Raw genomic sequence first — 23019 nt, forward strand, 5'->3', positions numbered from 1 at the left:
GACAAGAGGATACTGAATATACAGACATAATTGGGAAGACCCACTATTTGTCATATAGTGCACTATTGCTGGAATCAGATGCATATGCCGTAGAGTGTATGCTTATTAGGTAACCCTGTAATTGTTAGTGAGACCGGTCATTTGCTTCTTTGAACTTTGCCCTTCTAAATGGACAGTCTTGAAATGAAGACTTGAGAGACTCTAAGAGTTACAACCAGGGTACAAAGACTCACAGACAGAACGGACATTAGCAGATCCCCGACTGCACCCCCTGGCTGATCTTCTCTCCCCTCCCCTCCCCTCCCCTCCCATTGTAAACTACCACAGCAGCGCTGAACACAGCTCAAACTGTGATTTATCCAATAGAGTGTATATGAGAACCCCTCATACTGTATATGTACTGTGTTTTATCCCCCATAGTGATGTGACATATCCAGATGGAGTTCCATAGTTTGGCAGCTCTCTTGTACAGCGCAGTCAGAATACGATTACTATTTATTCAGTTCATAACAACAACTGGTCGTCACCGCCACACGCCATCCTCTTTGATTCCCGTTTGGCTCGTCCCACCTCCTCCTCCAGTTCTGATAGGCTGGCAGGCCTGTCCGTCAGAGGGCCTGCACGCCCGCCGGCCTCTCTGACACCAGGCGCTCGCTGAGCTCCCAGAGGCTGGCGGCGCCGCTCTGCTCCTGGGCCTGGGGAGACGGCAGGCAGCGGAAGCAGTTGTTGAAGTACATGCCTCCTATCCCCTCCAGCTCCGGAGCTACGGCACAGTACACCGTGGTGGCTGCCCCCTGTTGCTGCGGACAGAGAAAGACACACACACACACACACAGGAGAAAAAAAAGATAAGTGTGGTGGGCAAACAAGGAGACAGCGTCGGCCTACAGGAGGAGACAAAACATGGAGAACAGATCTACTGACACACAGAGACACTATAGGACGTGTTCTGTCCAGAGAAGCAGAGGGAGGATGAACTACACCGCTTTGTCCTCTGTGAGACACACACACACATACACACACACACACACACACACACACACACAGAAGGAGACAGGAGGACAATGCGTCCACGCAAAAAAAAAGGAAAAAAAAAACCCGACTCCACCCACTGAACAAACTCCACTCGCTGTCTCTCTCCTTTTCCTGCAGCCCCCACTGGCTCATATTACCATGGGAACAACATAACCCTGTACTGTACATATATTTATATACATATATTTATTTATTTCTCTACCCAGTGTGTACAGGACTTCTGGCTATGGGACCATGTGAATGCTGATGTATAGACTCAGAGGAGAAGGTGAGAACATGGACAAGAAAACTACACCAGCTCCTCTCTGGATGGGAATCACCAGGGAAACCAAGGCTTTTATGTATATTGTAAAAGAGGAGGTTTTAATGCCATGACTATGAATATGTATATTTTCACATGATGTGTATATGGGTTAAGCCAGGCTTTCAAAGTAGAGAATAACTGTTGGAAATGACTCAACTAGAATTCTGTATGTACGTTTATGTTTTAATCAGAGGCTGCTGGGTTAGATTTTCAGATAGCTAGATAAGCGATATTTTCACATACACACACACACACACACACACACACACGATACAAGGCGTTCCCTCTGTCTCTTTCTCAGTGAGTCCCCTCTCATTTTCTTGGCTACTTTAAATCTGAAGATCACACAAGTCTCAACCCAGAAAATGACTCTGTTTCATGTCGTCTCGCACCGAGACGCACTGTATAAATAAGAAAAAACAGTATTTAGACGCGACCTGCCGAGTTCTCTAATACACCCTGTCCCATCAGTCAGTAATTAGCAGGGATATTCTTGGTGGAGGGAGATTTCTCTGGCATTTTCAACTGCGGCAGAAGCAAGCACGTCAGAGAGAATTACACACACAGCCCAACTGCTCAAAGAGGGATCTTTCATGTTGCAGCTCTGGCTAAAAGCTGCTGTGACAGCTTCCCTGCAAACTCTGGGCTGGAGACGACTTCTATGCGGCCACATGAAATGGCTTGCCTCTTTATCTCCCAATGAGAGAGAGAGAGAGAGAGAGAGAGAGAGAGATGGGGGGCACAGAGAGTGAGAGGGAATGCTGATGTGACGACTGTGGGCCAGTGTTTAGCACAGAGCTCTGGCACACACTGAGACAACCCCATGTACATTCAAACATGGGCAAGACACACACACACACGCATACATGGACCCACATTACACGCCAACTGTTTGAACAGCTTCCTAAAGCAGCTGTAGGCCAGGCTGTGAGACAAACATGAAGTGGGAAGATCCATCGGAGGTCTGAAGTATTTACTTTCACACGCGAGTACAAAAAAATGCACATAAATGAAAACGCAGTAGTTAACAAAAATACACACACACCACAGTCCAAGAAATATTTCTCATCAACACACACAAAGCACTCACACACACACACACACACACAACCCCCTCTAAGCTCTAAGTAAACTTCCGCCAGGAGGAGCCCGGCAGAGCGCTGGTGTGTAACGTTGCAGCAGCAGATTGAGTGTGTTTGAAGTGTTGTGTGATGAGGGAGCTGGTAAACAGCAGATGAAAAGGCAGCATCTCTCTGTGTGCCGCTGTCTGTCTCACCTGCCAGTGGGGCGATAACTTCATCCGCATCACCGCGTCGCCATATCAAAGACAGACAAATGCCAAGCAGTGTCTCAGAGTTGCAGGTTCACACGCGCTCAGTTTAACTCATCTCCCTCGGTTAGGGCATCTGATTTAGGTCGTCTGAAAGCGAAATGCCTTTTAAACTCCATTGAAGATTTCTGTGCTTTTAGGGCTGGAGGCTCTGACTCACTGACGCCCCCTTGAACTTGGCTGACTTTCAGAGCAATTTGTTTGTGTCCAGTTACCAAACATTGGTCCTACTGTAAGTCAAAACATTGACTAAAAGCTTTCATGTTCATAATCCAGATTTATGCGGCTGGGTTGATATTTCAATATTTTTTTTCCCAATATGTCTTCTACTTTCTCAAAGAAAATTATCCATTTTCATAGCATAGCAAAACCCCACTTACTGTCTGTAAAACAAGCTGTTCGACTACAGGCTGCAGCAGTCCAGTTAGTGGTGAGTGGAGCAGAGCATGGGCAGTGTGTGCTGTGTGTACAGCAATGTGCTATCTTATTGGTGTTTAGCTCATCCCCCTCACCACTTGACCTGATGACCTCTGTAGGAGATAAGGCTGATGAGATTAGGCATTAACATGCTCAACCACCCACCACCGCCATCTATCACAGTGTGTGTGTGTGTGTGTGTGTGTGTTTGCGGTGAGGTAGTGGGAAAGAGAGAGTGAGAGGGGGGTGAGCAAAAACCTTGCTACACTTACACATGCATACACATACATTCATATGTGTATGCCTGAACACAAGCATGGGCCTGCACACTAACATATACACAAAAACACTTTGGACAATCTACATTAAAGGTAGTTTCATTAAATCCGTCTGCACCATACACATCAGTGGTGTAACAACAACCATTTCTAACCCATGTGAAACTGTAGATAATGCCTGTAAATTTAGCTGTCTACAAACTGATGGATTTTGCTGTGTGTCTTTCTATCTCCTACAACTAAATGTGAATCATTACCTTGTGTACAGTCGTTTTCAGAGGAATATCTGTGGTGTTTTAGAGTTGCTCTCTACCACCACACTGATTTGAGGAGGGGAGAGGAGGGGACGGATGAGGTGCACCAAAACAGCCCAAAACCCTAAATCTGAACCTATCTTCAGTAGGAACAATAAAACATAGCGATGGCAGCACCACAGCAATATATGACAAACCAAAGGAGCAGGACAGTACCAAGTGAGAGCAGGTTTTTATTGCTCACCTCTGTGTATATCGGTCACCGTGGGCAACACAAACAGACCCAGATGCTAAGCGAATACTTACCAAACTCTCTGCAATAAGCCGGTTGTAGATAAGCAGCAATGAGCCTGCACTTAGCCTGGGATCCACCCCTACTGCTCTGGAACTGCTCTGGGATCAGATCCAAGTCTTCCAATCTCAATATCGACTCAATACCCGAGGACCTCATGGACTTGCAATAGAAATGTCCTTGTATAGTATTACGCAATAATCAGTTGTTGACAACTCCTTATTGAGCGTATTCAAAAGCAAAAAGGGTAGCTGGGGGAGATGTGATGTTGTTGAATTGACAGTAACGTTACTTTGCTGTGTTCTGTTCTGTGTCTTCATCATCAAAGTTGTACTCGGCCGTACGGGCGTTTCTCTGACCCCTATGCATGTGACCCTTCACCCCCACATCTGTAGTTATGACATTGACCTCTCCCTCTGACCCCCTAACCTGGATGTAAATAACCCCAGTACTGTAGAGCAGTCTGTTTTTGGCCCATCCCTGTACATACGACCTGTAAATACCAAACAGCTATGCATGCTGAAAACCTAGCAATTCTTTCAGGTACTTTTATAATCCCAAAATTCTCATATGGCATGTGCTGAAAAAAAGAAAATGAACTATTGAAAAAGTAGAAAAAAGAAAAGATCACATTTAAAAAAAAAAAGTTAAAAAAAAGAGTCGATAATATTGTCAGACAATATCCTCTCTTGGACAGTGTGTGTAGAGTCTTCCTGTTTTCTTACTCCTGTGGGTGGTTCTCTTCCTTTGCCTGTCCTTCTGTGTTTCTGCTCACCATCTGTGTCAGTTGTTGTCTGTTGACATTTGTACAGCAGCGAGGGTTGAGGCAGAGTGGAGAAGGGGGGAGTCTTTACCGACCGACCTCTGTGATGGCACTCCAATCCAACAGCAGTGCTAAATCTAGACAAAACTATTTCTGCCTGGGACACAAATTTGAGAACTTTAGCTCCAGGCAAGGACCAGGGATCATTACAGCATATGCCCACGCTTGTCATGTGAGGACACACTGGATATAGGTACACAATCCATTTTTGGTCAGAACCAAACTTGGGTTTCTTAGTGTTTGTTTTAGCCTGCTTGAAGCACCAAACTGCATCGGGACAGTTCAGATGGTGTCTGGTGACCTGTCAATCAGAGAAATGCACTCCAAATTTCTGTGATTGTCTCATCTTTGTGGTACCCGCTGTATTGTTCTATGTGGCAAACAAACACTGAGAATCTTTCTTGCAAATACTATTTTACCCAGTTCTGGACACAGCCATATTTTAAGAAACATTCAACTCTGCAGGTAAACTAGAGATGTTTTGTTCTCATCTACAACTGGTAAAACACCTGTATTCTTAAAAGGTACTTACTGGATAAAATTCACTTCTATGATCTGGTGTAATAAGCCTATACAGTGACACTTATGTTGCAAAGCATTTCCTGGCTTGTAGCCCCCCCCCCCACCCCCAAAGGGATCAGGTGCAGTCTTTGCCTCAGCCCTCTGCCCCATCCTCGTGGACTAGCTATCCTGAACGTGGGACTCCAAAGGGATTGTGATTCTGTTTCAGGAATGTTTCTTTTCAACCTGTGATGTTTAAAATAGATGGAGGTGTCTGATTTTTAATCTGTGCTAAAGATATTTTACATTTAATAAATAACCATTGAAATCAAAAACTGCCTCTGTGTGTGTGTCTCGGTGTGTGTCTGTGTGTGTGTGTGTGTGTGTGTCTCCTCGGTGTGTGTGTGTGTGTGTGCGTGCATGTGCAGAGTTATGTTTTCCCTCAGCGGCGGTAACCTCTGCGAGCTGACAGCTCAGCTGAGCGTGCCTGGCCCAGCTGTGGAGGGAATCCTGGGTAACGCGGTCCCCTCAGATAAACAACCTGTCCCTCCATTCAGCTTGACCGCTGAACCAGGAGGAGAGGAGATTAGCACCCCAAACACCTCAGAAAACACCCTCACTCTCACCTCTATGACCCCGGCTGAGGTAGGCCAAAAGGTCACACGAGACAAAGGGAACTGAAGGGAACTGAATTGTGATGAGCTCCTGGTCTGATAAGGGGAATTTAAGTCAAACAACGGAAAGAAAGCAGGATTGCTTCTATAAAACCGACATGAAATACGGGACAAAAACTGTCCATTATCTAATAGAGAGCGTGTTTAGATCCCTCTTGGTGAACCCCTGTGAAAAAATTGCTCTCCTCATCATGGGTCTCCCCATAATGCTCCCAGTGATTAGTCTAGCTCTGGTCATCTGTATGTACTAAACTCTATTTCATACCCTCCATTAGCCCATAGGCTGATGGCTAATACTCACCTACAGGCAGCACGCTCCCCTGGGGGGCATTAAGGACAGGATGGAAGGACCAGGCTCCTCCCTCCCACCTCCTGTTTCCATTCCTTCATCGCGCCCGCTCAATCTCTCTCTGTCTGTCTCCTTTGCCCCCCCCCCCTCCCTCCTGCTCCTTCCTCGGCCCCTTCTTTCCATCCGCCTCTCTAGATCCCTATTCCCCTGCAACCCCATCCCCCTCTGGCGCCATAACTTACACACAGGACTGTACGCCGGCCCGTGTCCCTGTGGCTGGGGTCTCAGGGGTAAATGGTCACGGCAGGACCTGGGAAGTAAATGGATCTCTTTCCCTAGAGCCTCAGATCACGACGACGAGCCCCGCTTACATTCGTTCTCTCTAAATCACACACAAAGCAAACAGGGTGATGTAGGAGAGGATGAGAAGACAGGGAGAGAAAGGAGCAGGGGGATAAACTATACAGGAGTGACAGGAACAAAACACAAAGCACCGCAGTCCCTCCACTATTTCCCTCTCTCTTTCTCTGTGGCCCTCCCTCTCCCCCTTTTGCGCCAGATAAGATCAACCGAGTGTCAGTCATCAACTGCCTCCTGTCACACTGTGATGGTGCGTGTGTGTTGTGTGTGTGTGTGTAAGTGTGTAGTCCAATGCAGACATCGCTGCATACATTTGGCGCACGCATGTTCGAGGGAACAATAGAATAGGATGTGAGGATGGGGGTAGAGGAAATGCAAAAAGAGGACAAGAGGGGAGGGAGTGGAAGGAGAGAACAGGGAAGGAGAGGGGAGGCATTAAGAGGAGAGGGGGGACAAGGAGAACGGGGTAGGAAGGGAAGGAGAGGAGGAGAGGAGGGAGCTAGGACACAAGGCATCCAAGGGGAAAACGATGGGGAGTCAGAAGGACTTGCGCAGCGACTGTGAAACTATCTCATTTTTATCTTGCGAGAGGACTTCCGAGGTGATCCGCACAACCTAATTATTTTCCCCTAATAAAAGCAACATATGCTAAGACAATAAAAGGCCTTATTGGACACCTATTCATTAAAGAGGAGCAGTAAAAGGAGCAGGACTCTGGCACAGGGATTAGCTTTTAAAAGGGCTTTTCTCTGGCTGGAAATGGCCTTAGTCTTCCTTTAGCACGCCCATATGGGTGCATAGACCACCATAAAAGAACTGAATTATACATGAAGAGGCCTGGCTGCTTTATTGGCCGTGATCTGCTCTTTCACTCTCACCTGATTGCGTTAGTGCAGGATACCTCAAAGTTTGGGCTGCATATCTCTTTGATCTCAATGATACCAACGCTACAAGGCACTTTTGAGCGAAGAAAGGCTCAAATGTAGAAGTACATATCGGCAACGACAACCATTCAACAGCAATAAGATAACCCATAATTCACAAATGTTGGTTAAGTTAGTAACACCTGGTTGAAATAACGCATGCTGGTGACTCAAGTCTGACAGTTTGACACACTGAAGTCATTATTCCATATGGTCAATGTACTGTAAGTGTCAGTATGATTCTATTATGAGCTGAGCAATGCTGTCTGTGTGTCGGTATGTGAGTGTGTGATGAGCTGGTGTAATAGGGCCACACACAGGTGTGTGTATGCTCACCTCCTCACTGATGCAGCAGCTAATTGGTCTCCTGCGGCAACCTGACATATTCACGCACACTATCTCACACACACACACACACACACGCAGGTGCACATACACACACGCATACACAGGCACACTCACTCTTCCCTGCAAGAGTTATACCCACATGTATATACTACGTGCAAATATGCACACGTGCACACACAAGCACACGTGCAAGCGCATACATGCACAGGCAGCCCGCAGAGTGTATTTCCAAATGAACTCATTATCACAGTGCTGACTCCAAGTGAAGAATGACACCCTAACAGACTGCTCATACTGTACACACTTATACCTACTGTATAGTAAAGCGCTGTAAAAGAAAATATAAATCAATGACCAAAAAAGTATGTTTCCAAAAAAGGCATAATGTACAACACAAGGTATGAAAGAAAACGTATCCGACGATTGACGAAAAGGACCAAATGCCTCTAAGCCGCCTCCAAAATTGTGAGTGTTATTTCTCCACAATGGAAAAGGCAGGAGCACCCTGACACGTGAAACACAATGCGATCATTCTCAGGGTTTTTGTTATGGTAAATACCAGCGGTGATAGCAGCCGTCACTCCAACAGCAGACATGCACCCAGCTGTAACAATTACTGAGAATACAATCCCAAAAATTAACATTACAACTGGGAAGGCAGCGGCATTGTTCAACAGTGCAGAGATACATTTTAAACCTATCACGCAGAGCAGCAAAGGCAAATGTATTTTTAGGCAAATGACTGACATGGGCGGGGAAAAAAAAAACAATGAATAATACGTAGTCCAGTGTCACTGAATACCCCAAAAGTGGGTTTCAGTTGCAAATGCAAACATTCATCATCATTTCTCCTACCTAACATCTTTCCTCCACAGCGACACATACTGTGTGTGTACTCTTCTACTGGACAGTCAATTTTTAAGTCTATTAACTGCAAGCATCTGCCAATGATCAACATAGGGCCAATAGCAACTCAGTATTAGCATGATGAGGATGTTGTATCTTTAGTCTTCAGTGTTTTTTAATTTATTGTATTGCTATATAAACCCTATTCCTGCTCAAGTTCATCTTATCCTTATCTTAAGTTCGTCTTCCCTTCTTGGCCCTGGATGGAAGGAAAGAATGGCTGTTCACATTGTCTATCCTGCTCATTTACCCATTCCCTGGTGGTGGAGGTCGAGAGAGGGATGTTCTGTTTTAAATAAGAAGGCAGCACTGGCCCATTAAACTCTGATAGTAATGATATTAATTTGGCAGGAACGTGTCATTTTCACAGGAGAGCAACTAGCTGAACTGTCATTACGCACACACATGCACACGCACGTGCGCACGCACACACACACACAAGCAAATGCATTCTGTCTCACTCTCCCTCTCTCTCTCTCGCTCTCTCTCCCTTTCTCTCTCTCTCTCACACACACACACACACACGCACACAAACTAGGAACATGTCACAGGAGAGCAGCTAGCGGTAACATTATGAGAGAGTCGGAGAGACCTGCTAATGGGATAGATTAGTGTGCCCTTGGTCACCACAGCTACAATGGAGTGACTGGAGCAGTGAGTTATATCCATGACCCCCCCCACCCCCCCACCCCCCACCTACCCCCCCAGCCCCCACCTACCCCCCCATCACCTCCTCTTTACCCTCCTCCCCTTTCCTCCTTTACTTTCCTGTACTTTCTCCTGCTGCTCTTCCTCTGACCCCTTCCTCCTCTCTCCCCTCTGTTCCTTCATCCGGTCCAACTTTATGCTTCAGTCCGGCTGCTGCCTTCTCTACAGTGCAGGCCAGATATTGTGGTGCTTGTGTTATAACTGTAGGTTGGTTTGATTTTGCCCCAAAACCCAATTGGATTTGACACTACCCGCTTGGTTTGGGCCAAGGTGGGCTTGCTGTTTTTTTTAACAATTCTAGTAGCAGGCTTGACCAGGTCTGTGACTGGGTGCTGGATTTTTTTCAGAGCAGCAGCGAATCAATAGTGATCAGGCAGAGGATGACAGCACTGTTTGCATGTTACAGCCAAGCTGCATTGCAGTGACACACAATCACCAACGTTTTTCTCATCATGGCTCATTGTTGATGTGGCCTCATGTCTGCAAGTGAACAGCCACATCTGCCTGCCCTTCTCACCTGGCCCCTTCTTCATGCACACTGGACCTCACCAATCAATACGAGAGTGACACTGATGGCAATCTTGAAGCACAAGTTGCATGTTTAATGAGAGGGTGACACAATTAACAATCAATTAACATAAGATTAGACTACTAAAAAACTGCTACATTCTTGCCTTTTTTATGTAACATGACATTACCATAGAATATGGGTTATCAGCCAAAAATTACATTTTAATCTGGTCTGTGGGTTTGGGCTAGCTTTGACTTGGATCTATTGTACTTGAGCTCAGGTTAGGTCGAGATTGAATATTTGAACTGGTCAAAGTCTGAATGTATGTGTGTGTATGTTTGTGTGTTCATGTGCAAGAGAGAAAAAGCGAGGAAGAGAGGGGGAGGGAAGAGGGAGCGAGGATGAGAAGGAGAGAAAATTGGTGGTTTAAGAGAAGGGGCATTCATAGGAACAGGGTGTTTGGATTAAGAAAGCTTTGCATTTAGAATAGCAGGACTAAAGTTACTCTTGGTCAAAAAACCCAAAGGACTACAAAGCCTCTGAGACTTGACCTTTACTTGTTATAATTAGTGTAGACCAGTGGTTCCCCTAACATTGTATAGTCAAGGTGGGCCACCCTGCCTTCAGATCCCATTAGATTAGTTGCCACCCTGTCTAAAAGAATTTCATTGGTACTGGCTTCAGTGGAGAGATTTAGTGTTGTGTGGCATGAATGGGGTTTCAGAGGCCTTTCCACCCTGGCAATGAAAAAAAAAAAAAAAATCTGGAGGAGACATTGTTTAGTAATTTGGGTAGACACACATGGGCAAACGTGCATTTAGTTGTCTCAATTATTAATGCAGTATCTTATTTGTGTATCTGTGGTCTGTATTTGATGTGCCTGCAAGCAGTCCCTCCCTCTCCGCTGCATTTATCAGGCTATGACACTAATAAGGCCTGTCCACCGCCTGTCTGTATAATACTGCTAAATATACTCACACACGCTCTCTCTGGTGCACACACACACACACACACACACACACACACACACACAGTCAGTTCATGCATGCATGCCTACACACATTCAAACACATTGTGACCCTCAAAGAAAAAAAACAAACTACAGAGGGTTAGAGGGATGTGACGTGTTGTGCAGTGTGAGAAGAAACTGAATGTATTTACTTATTTTTATTGGTATGCGGATCCATGTGTATGTGTGTGTGTTTGTGAGTCCATGTGTGAGTGTGTGTTCTAATGTGCTCCTGTGTGTGTCACTGTGAGTATGTGAGTGTGTGTGTGTGTGTGTGTGTGTGTGTGTTCCTGTGTGTCCATGCTGACCCCATCTCGGCACTCCTGACCGGTTGAATGCGGGCTGCATAAATTAGTGCTGATGCTCTGCGATGTAATTATGCTGCTGTCAGGACGGCCCCTCTACTCAAATTCATTTTAATAAAGTTGGTCTCCAAGGTTACCGACCGGGGGTCACCTTCAGTGTCAGCCCCTATGGATCGCACCCACGGAACATTCTGAAAGTCTGCGGTCGGAGTACGGCAACACCTTAACACGACAGCCTGAGCCCCCCACATCACAACACACACGCCGCCCACTGACTTGGCCAGGATGGAGAGAGGCAAGGGGCAGAGAGGAGGAGGGAGGCAACAAGAGTGAGGAGAAATGAAAAGAAGAGGGGTACACAGAGGGAGGAGGATGAAAAAGCAAGAGACTTGAAATCGGAAGAGTAGGAAGGTAGGATAGACAATGGAGGGGAAGGAGGGGAGAGAGGTGAGGGAGGGTGAAAAGAGATAGGTGGGAGGTGAGGAGTGTGAAGGAAGGAATGAAAATGAGAAGAAAAGAATAAAAGGAGAGGGGGGACAAGGGTAGAGGGACAAGGAGAGGGCGAGGGAGTGTCTCTCTTGGGCAGATGGCGGGGTGTATTCTCATTTGTCCTGCTAGAGTGTGTGTGTGCTAACACTAACCTCCAGGGCAGAGCTGCAGCACAGAACACGCTCTCAATTAGCCACTAACACAGTCTTGCGCATACAGCTGGGAGAGTGAGAGAGCCAGTGGGAAGGCACTGGTCTATCTCCAGCACACCGCACAGTAAAGCATATAGGCTCAGTGGATACAGCTACAATGCCCAATTAAATCCTCAGATGAAGAACCATATCAAATTCTTTTCAGATAAGTGATTTTTTCCTCTAATTCCATTAGATTAAAACCGGATATTTCAGTGTTATGTCCTACTTTAAGAACAGTAGAAGTTGTGAGCTTTCAGGTAATGTACAACATTCAAGTTATTGGGATTGATGGTCCATTTGCTATCATTTGAAAAAAAAAAAAAACAGACCAAGAATATTAATTTGGAAGACTTAATGATGCCACTTTATCTAACCGGTGATTCCAGCTCAGGTTTCAAAGAGAAATTGTGGTGTAAAATTGCTCTGATGGATTTTCTAAATGAAATGACAAATTTCAACATGTTAATTTACACCTTTACAAAGAACTGTAATGTTTGCGGTTATATGCCAACAAGGTTAATACAATAAAATTGCCAATAATATTAGTATACAAATATTTCTGTCTGGCTGTGATAATAAGCCTGACTTTATATAAAGGTTTTACTGTTTGTTACTAAGCCATCATGCTGGTATTGAGTCATCAGGACTATCTAAATCTGACTGGACCGCACCTTCTTATTACCACCAGTCTTTGAAGTGGTATCCTGTGGATATTCAGATCTCAATGTGTGATTGACCAGATATTCACACAAACACCCCCCCACTCCCTCTGGGCTGCAGTCAGTCAGTGAGTGAGGGTGTGTAGCCCAGCTGTGTGGGCCGGGGTGACTTTGACTGCCTGTGTAATGGTTACAGCAGCACGCTTTGTTAGCTGCAGGTAATTTATGGTTGAACTGGCCTGATAGTCTGATACGATCGACTGCCTCGACTGTCTTTACCAGCCGGCCCCAAAGACACAGAGGAAGACTCTATCTGAGGAGGAAAGGCACGAGCGAGACAAAGAGAGAGGGACTTTAAACTGTTGCTACTGCAGGGCGGCTTCTGCATTTAGACTGAAAGACATTGAAAAATACGTAAATAAAAAAAAATAAAAAAATGAGTGGGACAAAAGAGTATTGGGGAATGAGTAATGCAGGTGTAAGACAGCAAGAGGGTGAGAGAAATTAAATAGTTGCAGAGTAGTTAAGTTCTCAGCGTCTCTCTTGAGGTGTGCTGAGGATTAGATTGCATTAGAGACTGACAGTCCATTCATCTGAACCATACCAAGAAGGAACATTTAGTTAATTGAATGATTAATAAATTCAACTCAGCCACACTATTTCACTCTGGTGTTGGCTTTGGATAAAAATGTCTGCCAAATGGCTGATGCTATATATCACTTGTTTGAAATCCGTTGCCTAAGACTCAGGCTCAACATCAATATAACGGTTAGATTTGAACCAATCGAGGTGTGTATAAAAAGTAAGGGAGATGGCACACTGTGCTCTGGTTGCCTGTCTTCCTCTCTGTTTCATCAGTAGAAGATGGTGTGAGTCAGACACGAGTCCTTCAGCTCGGCACTAACAAACTCAGGGATCAATGCAGCTGGAGAGCCTTTGTGTTTCTAATATGGATAGGCATACGAGTCTCCATACCCACCTTGCTACAACCTAACCTCTCCTGATACAGACAGGCACGGACCCTTGCCCTCCATATACCTTCCCTTCACCCCCTCCCCTAATCCAGTTAGGCAGGAACATCCTCGCCCCTCCCTCTCCTCTCTCCCACCTCTCTCTCCACGATTGGCCGCTCTAATCCGGTCTGTCAGGCCAACAAGGTCCCTGACTGCCGCTCCCCTTTCATCTCCCACCTTCAAACAGAATGAGCCTGCTTTCATAAGGCCGGCTGAGTGACAGGCAGCGGAGTGAGGTGGAGACAGGGCCGTGATGCGGACAGGTACTTTGTCCTGTTTAAACACACTAATGGAGGATAAGAGGCCTGTCACGGGGACAGGTGGAGATAGGACGGGACGGGAGACACAGACACTCATCTTTACTTCTGGACAGAGAGGAGTGTGTGTGTGAATGCAGAGACGGGGATGTGCAGCATGTTACATCAGATGACAGGATGTGGTAAAGGTAAAGGACAAGCACCTCTGGTCTCACCTGAACACTTGGTTGGTTTTGCCAGTAAAGGAAAGACATATTTGACACCTTTTCCCCTTTAGAACGGAGTGTATAATGAAGTTACGTTTTTTTTTAAGTATATTAAAAAAAAAAAAAAAACATTGAGCCCTTTGAGGAACAAAGGAAAGCTATTCGGTTAGCCAGAGAACAATTGACTGATATGTGCAGACATGAGTAGACTCCGAGAACAGAGTTTCCCTTATTCCTGGGTGACACACTCCAATTTCAGTGCTACATTAACACACAAATCACCGCTGAACACACAAACACACACAAACACATACACACACACACACTATAGGCAGCCTTTTGGATAGATGGCACCTGCATACAGGAGGAGGGGGCACACAAATAGGATTGGAGAGTGGAAGCAGGGGGGGCTTTCATAAATAGGATTGTGTAGGAAGCAGGGCGAGCTAAATAGGATTGTAATGTACAGGAAAGGATGTATAAATAGGATATGAGAGTCAGGGCTGTGTTCTCACTAGTTCCACGTCCCTGTGGTATAGGAGTTCTCTAGGACTGGCTTGCAGCGTGTATGCATGCGTGAGTGTGTGTGTGTGTGTGTGTGTGTGTGTGTGTGTAAAGGCCATTAACGTGGAGGCTAATCTTGAGGCACCTGTCTCCTCAGGCAGAGTCTGACCTCCACTAGCCAGGTTCACTGATGTTTGTCCTTCCGTCCCATTCCTCACCTCCTCCCCCTCCTTCCTCACAGTCTTAACATCCCTTTCTTTCTTCCTTTCTTCTCACTTTGCTTTTCATCCTCTCTCTGGTCCGCAGCCATTAAGTCGATCAGGTCTCTCTTTTTGTCTTTCTCTCTCTGCCTCTCTCTCTCTCTCTCCAAGCCACGTCTCCCTCTTCTTGACCTCTTTGAACAGGTAAACTGTCAGGCTCACTGGGTATATGCTGCTCCCCCTCCAAGAGAGGTCAACAGTCAAAGCTCTCTCTCTCTCTGTCTCTCTCTGTCTCTCTAACTCTCTCTCTCTCCCTGCTTTTGGGGTCAGTGGGCTTTGGGAGCTGTCAGCTCGGTGCTGGTGTCTGCTGGCTGACGGACTAAGGTCAGAGGTCAGGGGTCAGGAGTTACAGGGCAGGACGTGACCCTAAAGACAAACAGCGTGGGGAGAGGGTCGGACCCCCGAAAGAGCCTGTCATTCTCCACACAGGGGGTAATGTAGTGTGAGCATACATGCGACTGAGTGCATGTGCATGGATGGGTGTATGTGTGTGTGTGTGCGATCATTTGGATCTCTCCTCATTTTTACATGTTGATGCACTCTCTCTTTTCCATACACCTCAGCTGAACGTACAGTATGTGTGCCGTGACAGACGATATGATGTGATGTGTGATGTGATGTGTGAGATGCCTGTCATGTTAGCATAGCATGCATCTATTAGCCTGTTTACGGTGCCTTGTCGGAGCTGCTCCTCTCCTGCGCTCATGATTACATTACAGACCCGTTTACACAGCCAAGGTCACAGTGGACCGCTATGAAAACATCATCTTTTCCATAAGCCAAGGTAACAATGCATACGAAACTGACAAAGACACAGGCAGTTAGTCACGCGCAGTGAGCAACGCATACACACATGCAGTCATATCATCATATTTAAGCGTCAAGGTAACTGTGTGTGTTTGTGTGTGGGGCCCAGGAGAGCACGCTGCCTCCTCAGACAGGTAATGGATGGTAGGACTGAAAGAGACTGAGGGGAATTAAGATAAACACACTCAGATAAAACTAACCTGCCTGGCCGTAGCGCTGTCTGCTTGCCACGAATTAAAACATATCACATATGCTACACGCACATACAGGCACACACAAATGCAGCAAACATGAGTACATATGCACTAATCCATATGTACCCACATGCACACACACACACACACACACACACACACACACACTGAGGATTTTATGATGGATTTATATATACAAAGGCATGCTTAAACAGTGGAATAGATGTTTGGACAGTGGTGGCTCTTTGAGTAATTGATCTATGAATCACACACAAGAGATCTTGTAAATTATGAAGACAAATAAACTCTCCATATATCAGGCCCCTATTATAAAATGTTAAGCAGATTTAAACAGATAGAAATGTATCTACTTAGACAGGGACATTTATTTTTTCTCTAAGGTGTTCTGCATACAGATTCAGCAGTCTAACCCAGTGACTTTCATATTCTGGGTCCGGAGCCAAAGTTGGGCCAGAGGATGAATAAAATTGGTCCCAAAATTATTCTGGAGTAATTGCAGGTGAAAGAGCCTTTACTGAACAAATTGAGTTTTATACAAAGCTACTGTCTAGGTTATGAGGCCATAGCCGCTCTATGCTATACAGGCATAAAAAATAGATGTATGGTAAGTTGCCTAAAACACATGGTAAATATTGTTTGATTAGGTAACAACGAATACACATCTGGGTCAGAGAAAAAAAGATTAAAATGTGGGTCCCAAAAGAAAACGTTAAAAGCCACTGGTGGACTATGTAAAGGGGGAGTTGGGGCCAAAAGTTGGCATAGCTACACACTCCCCAGCACATACACACACACACACACACACAAACACACACACACCTTCACACGTATACACGCTGTTTTCCAGGCTCATGCACCACTGATCTAAGTACATAATGAAGTGTGACGTATCAAGCAAAGGGGCTAATGGGGTGTGAAGTCATTAGTGAACTCATACACACACACACACACACACAAACACAGGCACAAAGACGCACACACACACACGGTTGCACAAGCTTGTGTGTGCATAATAACACACCTATTCTCTCTGTCTTTTCTTGGAAGGTGTTTTTGGGCGAGCGTGATAAGCCCTTTGGGCAATCCTAACTCCACGGCAATGCTAGTGAACTGTGTTCAACAGAGTAGCCTCAAAAGTAGATTTCCAGGGCATGAATCTATCATGCATGGGTTCTGTTAATGCAAGCTTTGTCATGTGCAAGAGTTAAGGGGAATGTGTGGGTGAATGAGAGTCGACATTGTTGCAGGATTCCCCCTTTCCCGGTGCACATACACCTGACACTCGCAGACTTCTAACAAAACCACGTGTGTGTTAACCTGACATAAGTGACATAATTCTGTCTGACATACTCCACATTTACAGCTGGCACAGGAATGAGTGTGAGTGAGAGAGAGGAAAAGAGAGGGAGGGAGAGAGGAAGAGAGAGAGAGGAAGAGAGAGGGGGAGAGAGACTCTAAAAGCTTGTCAGTCCCTCTTAATTATTCTAATTGCTGAGCTCAAGCTTCATGCCAAGGCTTAGGCATTCCCCTGGCACAAGCACACAAGACCCACCACCCCCCCATCACTCACACACACACACACACACCCTCAAACGCTTCAACCACCGCGTTGCCTTGAAACCTCTCCTCGCTCCTCATTTCGTCCTCTCCTCCTATCTCCATACCGAACTCCCCCTTCTCCCTCTTTTCTCCTCAGCTCCCTCTATCACCATCCCTCCACCCTGAGAGCGCCCTCTCATTCCTCCACTCCTCCTCCTCTCCTCCCATCACAACAGGCCCCTTCTGCTTCCTCTCCCCAGCCACTCCTCTCCTCCACCCCTCCGTTCCTCCGAACTGGATTAAAAGTACTTTTCATTACCCGTGCGGGAGATATGGCACTTAAAAATCACCCCATTATCATTTTTCACCCAGCAAACAGCACACACTCTCACAGAGACATAATTACCACACCCTGTCATACCAGGGAGATGGAGGCTGCTGATTTCCAGCCAGGCCGTGTGTGTGTGTCAGCGTGTGTGTGTGTGTGTGTGTGTGTGTGTAAGAAACTGCTGCCTGTCCGCCTGCCTGCCTGCTTCTCTTATTGATATTAAAAGCGCTGCATAAACGAGTGTTTAAAATGGCTGTCAGAGGGAGAGAGAGAGAGGATCCACTCCAATCACAAACTGCAGCACACGTCACTGGATCTCTTTCCCAGCCTGGCACATGGTAATGGCCTGGAATAACAGAATACTGCCGGATGATTCCCATTCCCACAATCCAAGTTCTCTGAGGCTGGAGAGAAGGCAGTTTAAATGGGGGGGGATGAGTGATAGAGCTTGCCTTAACCAGTCAACACTTAACACATAATGAATTGGGAGTCATGTGATGAATTGGATTTATGGCAATGCTTGTTCTTAACGGTCAAAGTGCTTTAAATTGTAAGGCTGGGGAGGGAAGGGGGGGGGGCACACCTCATCCACACTCATATTCATTTAGAAAGCCAGTCCTCATCTCACAGTCAAAACGGTTCTGTGGGGGCCATGTCTTCACTCAGAGCATTCACAAGGGGGTGTTAAGTATATACGTGTTTAAAACACTCCCCGTACCCCAAAGACATTCATCACCGTGACAACGCTGCAAGGCGGCCCCCCAATATCACCCCACAGGGGCCTGCCGTTGGCCTGTCACAGGAATGGGTGTCTATAATTATGCCCGTAGATAAAGCGGGGACAAACGTGGGTCCTGCATGATTAACTGGGTTGCTGTTTGATCACATTTGACTAATTTGTGGCATAAATCTTCAGGCTGGCGCCCCTGCTAGAGACCATTAGCCCTGACACTGACACCCCTGACACACACACGCGCACACACACACACACACACACACACACACACACACACACACACACACACACACACACACACACACACACACACACACACACACACACACAACACTCATACCTTTTAGAGGAACAGGAAAAAGGAGGGGTGTGCTGTTGGCTTTTTACCGCTGCTGCACTGGTGGGGAGAAAATTTGAAAACAAAATCATAGTACAAACACTCTCTAAGAGTTTCTGGTAACTATGAACATCGATTCTAAATCTCTATCTGCATGTGGGCAGGGACAGGGGGGCAGAGGGTATACCTAGGCACTATAGAGAGAGAAATGCAGGTGTACTGTATTACAGTATTAAGCAAACATGAGCTCTGAGGTCTAATTATGACACAGGGGAGGTTAGAGAGCGAGAGCGAGAGCGAGAGATTCAGTACGGTGTGGCGGAGCGGATGCTGAAGCCAGCAGAACAGGCCTGGTCATTTGTAAACAGGTAACGATGCAGGCCAGGTGTGTGAGCATATGTACCGATGAGCAGGGGAGGAAACGGGGGAGAGGGAAGGAGTCAGAGGAGAGCGGGAAGATGGGGGGAGAGAGTGGGAGGAGTAGAGGGAGGATCTAATTAGGGTGAATTTACAGTGCCCCGTGCCAAACGGCTAAAATGGCCAACTGGGCACAGAGATTTATTACTGGGTTAAATTAGGTTGTGTAGCGTGGGTTGGTAGGACCACCTGCAGCTGTCAATTGTCACAATGATTATTATGACTGTGGAGTAAGACCACAGTAACGAAACACCAACTGCACAAATACACTGCTACAAAGACAAAGTGCAACAATACACTGCTAGAGATGCAGGCTTGTGAAGAGAAACCAATATTCTTTTGTATTTAGGACAATATCAATTGAGTGAAGTGAGTGATTAAGAATGATGCTTGAGCCCATTTAGCATGAATCAATGAACCACTGGACAGAAGGTTTCCAGAGCGAGGAGCCTTTGCCTCCATTTGCATCAGTATCCTTGATCAAATCTGCAAGGTAAACAGGTTTAGAACCTGATGGGGGATATTAAACTTGCAGATTGAGCCTGACTTCCCCCCCAGGCTTGTCTGGAGCTCGGGGCTGGAGTTTGGGCCTCTGCGTTTGACTCTGGCTGCTGAGAGCAAGGACGTGGCACAGCGAGCCAGCCCTGAGCAGCCATACTTTCATGGTCGGTTTCCATTTAAATATCTGACTGACAGGGAACATGGCGCCATTAAGGCGTCCCGCGGGCCCGGCATAGGAGGAGGAAATGGGCAGATAAAACCCCCCAGGGGAGAGGAGGGGGGGTGAGAGAAGGGCCATGCTGCCTACAGAGCCTTTAACACTGGGACCTGCTCTTAAAACTGTATAGGCGCCGCTCCATCCACTCAGTCCTCCATTCCTCCACACCCAAAACAACCTTGTCTCTCCGGAAGAAAAGCAGGATTTATCTAGCATGACTTACAGCCCCTACCTGACTTTCTTTCTCTGTTGGCAGTAGGAGGTCATGGAGCGTGTAGGAGTGCGTATGAGTGAGTGTGTGTGTGTGTTCACATAAAATAGTAAAAGAACACTGCTAGAAGATTCTTCCAAACCCCTACAGTAACTCTCAAACTTTTAATGCCTACAGTACTAAGAGACACACTGAGGCCCAGTTAACATCAGTAAATATGTTACACACACAGAAGAAGCGTTAAGCCCAAGTCTGTTGGGTCAGGAATCTTGCTGTGGATGCTGCCAGGCCTAGAGGTTAAGTGGCTGTCAGAATGGGTGAAACACAGCGCTGAATGGCTCTGACAAACAGACACACACCAGCAAACCAGCCAGCCAGAAGGCCGGCCAGCCAGGAAGGACAGTGGCACCATGAAATCACTTAGCTAGACTGAGAGAGAAGGAGAGAGAGACGGAAAGGATTATCTGCCAGTGATATACTTTTACCTCTTCACTTCCCACTATTCAGCTTTCACAGGCTGCACTCTGCCCCTCCTTCCTCCCTGCCTACCATCATCCATACTGCCAGGCCCAATAAGGGTCAAGCCCTCGCCTTCCTCTTTAGGAGCTCATTTGCATCCCGCCGGCAAACAGCCAGTCAGGGCTTTTTCAAAGGGCCTGCTAATCCAATCAGATTGCTCATCTGTGAGGCCTTATCGCCGCGGACACCGGCTTCCGCGGCCACCACATCACAGGGCATCATGAGGCTGCTGGTTGTGATTGGTGGAGACAGAGAGTCGGAGGGAAGTAGGCATCACAAGGCTTCAGCCCGGCTCGGAGTTAGCTGGGAGTGACAGTCGGAGAGCAGGGAAGGCTCGACCAACACTTGCCATGTTATGACTGCTGCCCCAGGAACGGCTCAGATACATATTGGGTGTGAAATACGAATTACACCGGTAGAATTTCATCTTTATCTACTGCTGAGCGCAGGGCTAGGGAGCTGTGCGGTGTACATACATTATATTGTACCCCAATGTGCAAAAGGGAAAGTCCAAAAAATATGCAGTACAACATACCTTTTTGTTGATTTCAGGTCCAGAAGCATGAGAATGATACAAAGAAAAGGTAAAATCAGATAAGTAAATAAAAAAAATAACACAAAACACCTTGAAAACACACAAAGAGCACAGTGTAAAAACGAATGAATGGGTATAAGAACTGATGTATATGTCCTTCAGCCCCAAAGGGAGGCAGACAAACCTTGCTTGTGTAGGTTAATGTTTAACTTTCAGCAGACACATACACACACAAACACACACAAACGCACACACACACACTCACGCAGAGCCATATCACTAGTACAACAGTGGCCACAGGAGTAAAAACACGGTTTGCTCATTCAGGTATATACGCTACAGAGGTGATCTGGCAGTGCGAGTGACTTTGTGTCCAGGGACACAGTGGGACATAAAGGGACATGGGGGGACATAAAGGTACAAGGGGACAGGGAGAACAGCTTGGCCGTCCTTGCCCAGAATCCCACAGAGACCGCGGTCCCATCCGTCTCTCCTTCTCTGCTCTGACTATTCCTCCATTCTTCCCGCTCTCTCTCCTCCTTCTATTCTCCTGTTTCGTCTTCCCCATCCTCCCTCTCTACCTCTTGCCGCCCGCCCTCCCATCCTCCCCCCTCATTGTCTCGCTCTCACACTTGCTCTCGACCCTGCCGGTGTCACTATTAGCAGCATCACACCGGGATCACATGGCCGCTGAGGTATGGAGGCCGAGTCAATGGAGCGTGGCGCACAAAGACGTGCATATAGCCCATCGCCATTGCTTCCTCCCCCCCCCCCCCCCCCCCCCCCTCCCTCCCTCCTCTCAATAATTCTCCCTGCCTCCTTTTCCCATCCCTTCCTGATCATTAGCTTGGAATGCAGCCAGATTGGATTTAACTCCTCGGACTAACAGTATTTTTTTTTTTCCAACATAAACCTCCTATCTCTACTCCCCATTTGCACTCATTGCAGTACAGCATATGAAGGGTTTCAATCCAAAAAGCTACATTTAAACAAAAAACATTTTGGAATGTATCACTCTGCAGTTCAAAAATATAGATGATTCTTCAAAATGTTAATTCCTGGTAAGGTATGATTACTAACTTTCATGTGAAACATTGTTTTATAAAAGTGTCACTTTGCAAAGCAGTGGATATATCAATTTGGAATAGAGAGAACAGAGTTTGTTGGTTGTGTGACCTGCTCTTTGTCCCAGCCTTGGCAGACCATTAGACCTGGAGCAAGGAGTCAGAGAGGTGAGACAGGCAGGAGGAGGGTGAGAGAGAGGAGGAGGAGGGCTGGGCTGCCGATCTATAACAGCTCTCAACAGCTGAGGGCTCGCTCCAGGAGCCGGCTAGCTATCGGATTCGACCCATCCCTCTCTTTCTCTTCTCCTTTGTGTCCCCGTGTACTGCGCGTATGGGTGCATGTGTGAAGCATGTTTGCGAAGCCTGTGTGAAGCGAGTGTGTGTATGTCCGCGGCCAGCGCATGTGATAAGCCTGTGGTAGTAGTGGTCCTGCGAGGGACCTAAGGCCCTGTTCTCCTGATTAGTCATTTATCAGGCCTGGCAGCCCAGACCCACCATAATCACTCTTCTCTCACCCCCTCCTCCTTTTCCTCCTCTCCGCTGATCCCCCTCTATCCCTCTAGATCTCCCCTGTATCCACCCCTGCAACAATGCTCTCCATCCCCCAACACCAAAGTCTATATGGTGGTACAGGCACGTACCTACCCAACCTCTGCCCATGTCTATCCGAGCTGCATCCCCTCCATCTGCCTCGTCTTCTGCTCTTAGAGCCTTTACAGTCCTCTCTCTCTCTCTCTCTCTCTC

The 23019-nt window shown here is 46.7% G+C and overlaps 1 protein-coding gene across 1 annotated transcript in view; it reads right to left on the bottom strand.

Annotated features, from left to right (window-relative positions):
- Positions 1 to 317: 317 nt before the first annotated feature.
- The window catches only part of wwox (WW domain containing oxidoreductase), a 123472-nt gene continuing 100770 nt past the window's right edge, over positions 318 to 23019 (bottom strand). Inside the window, exon 9 of the mRNA XM_078283249.1 lies at positions 318 to 800. Coding sequence (XP_078139375.1) covers positions 609 to 800 — 192 coding nt within the window. The 3' untranslated portion in view covers positions 318 to 608. The remainder of the gene's footprint in view (positions 801 to 23019) is intronic.

The sequence above is a fragment of the Centroberyx gerrardi genome, chromosome 4, assembly GCF_048128805.1.
Source record: "Centroberyx gerrardi isolate f3 chromosome 4, fCenGer3.hap1.cur.20231027, whole genome shotgun sequence".
Taxonomy (NCBI): Eukaryota; Metazoa; Chordata; class Actinopteri; order Beryciformes; family Berycidae; genus Centroberyx; species Centroberyx gerrardi.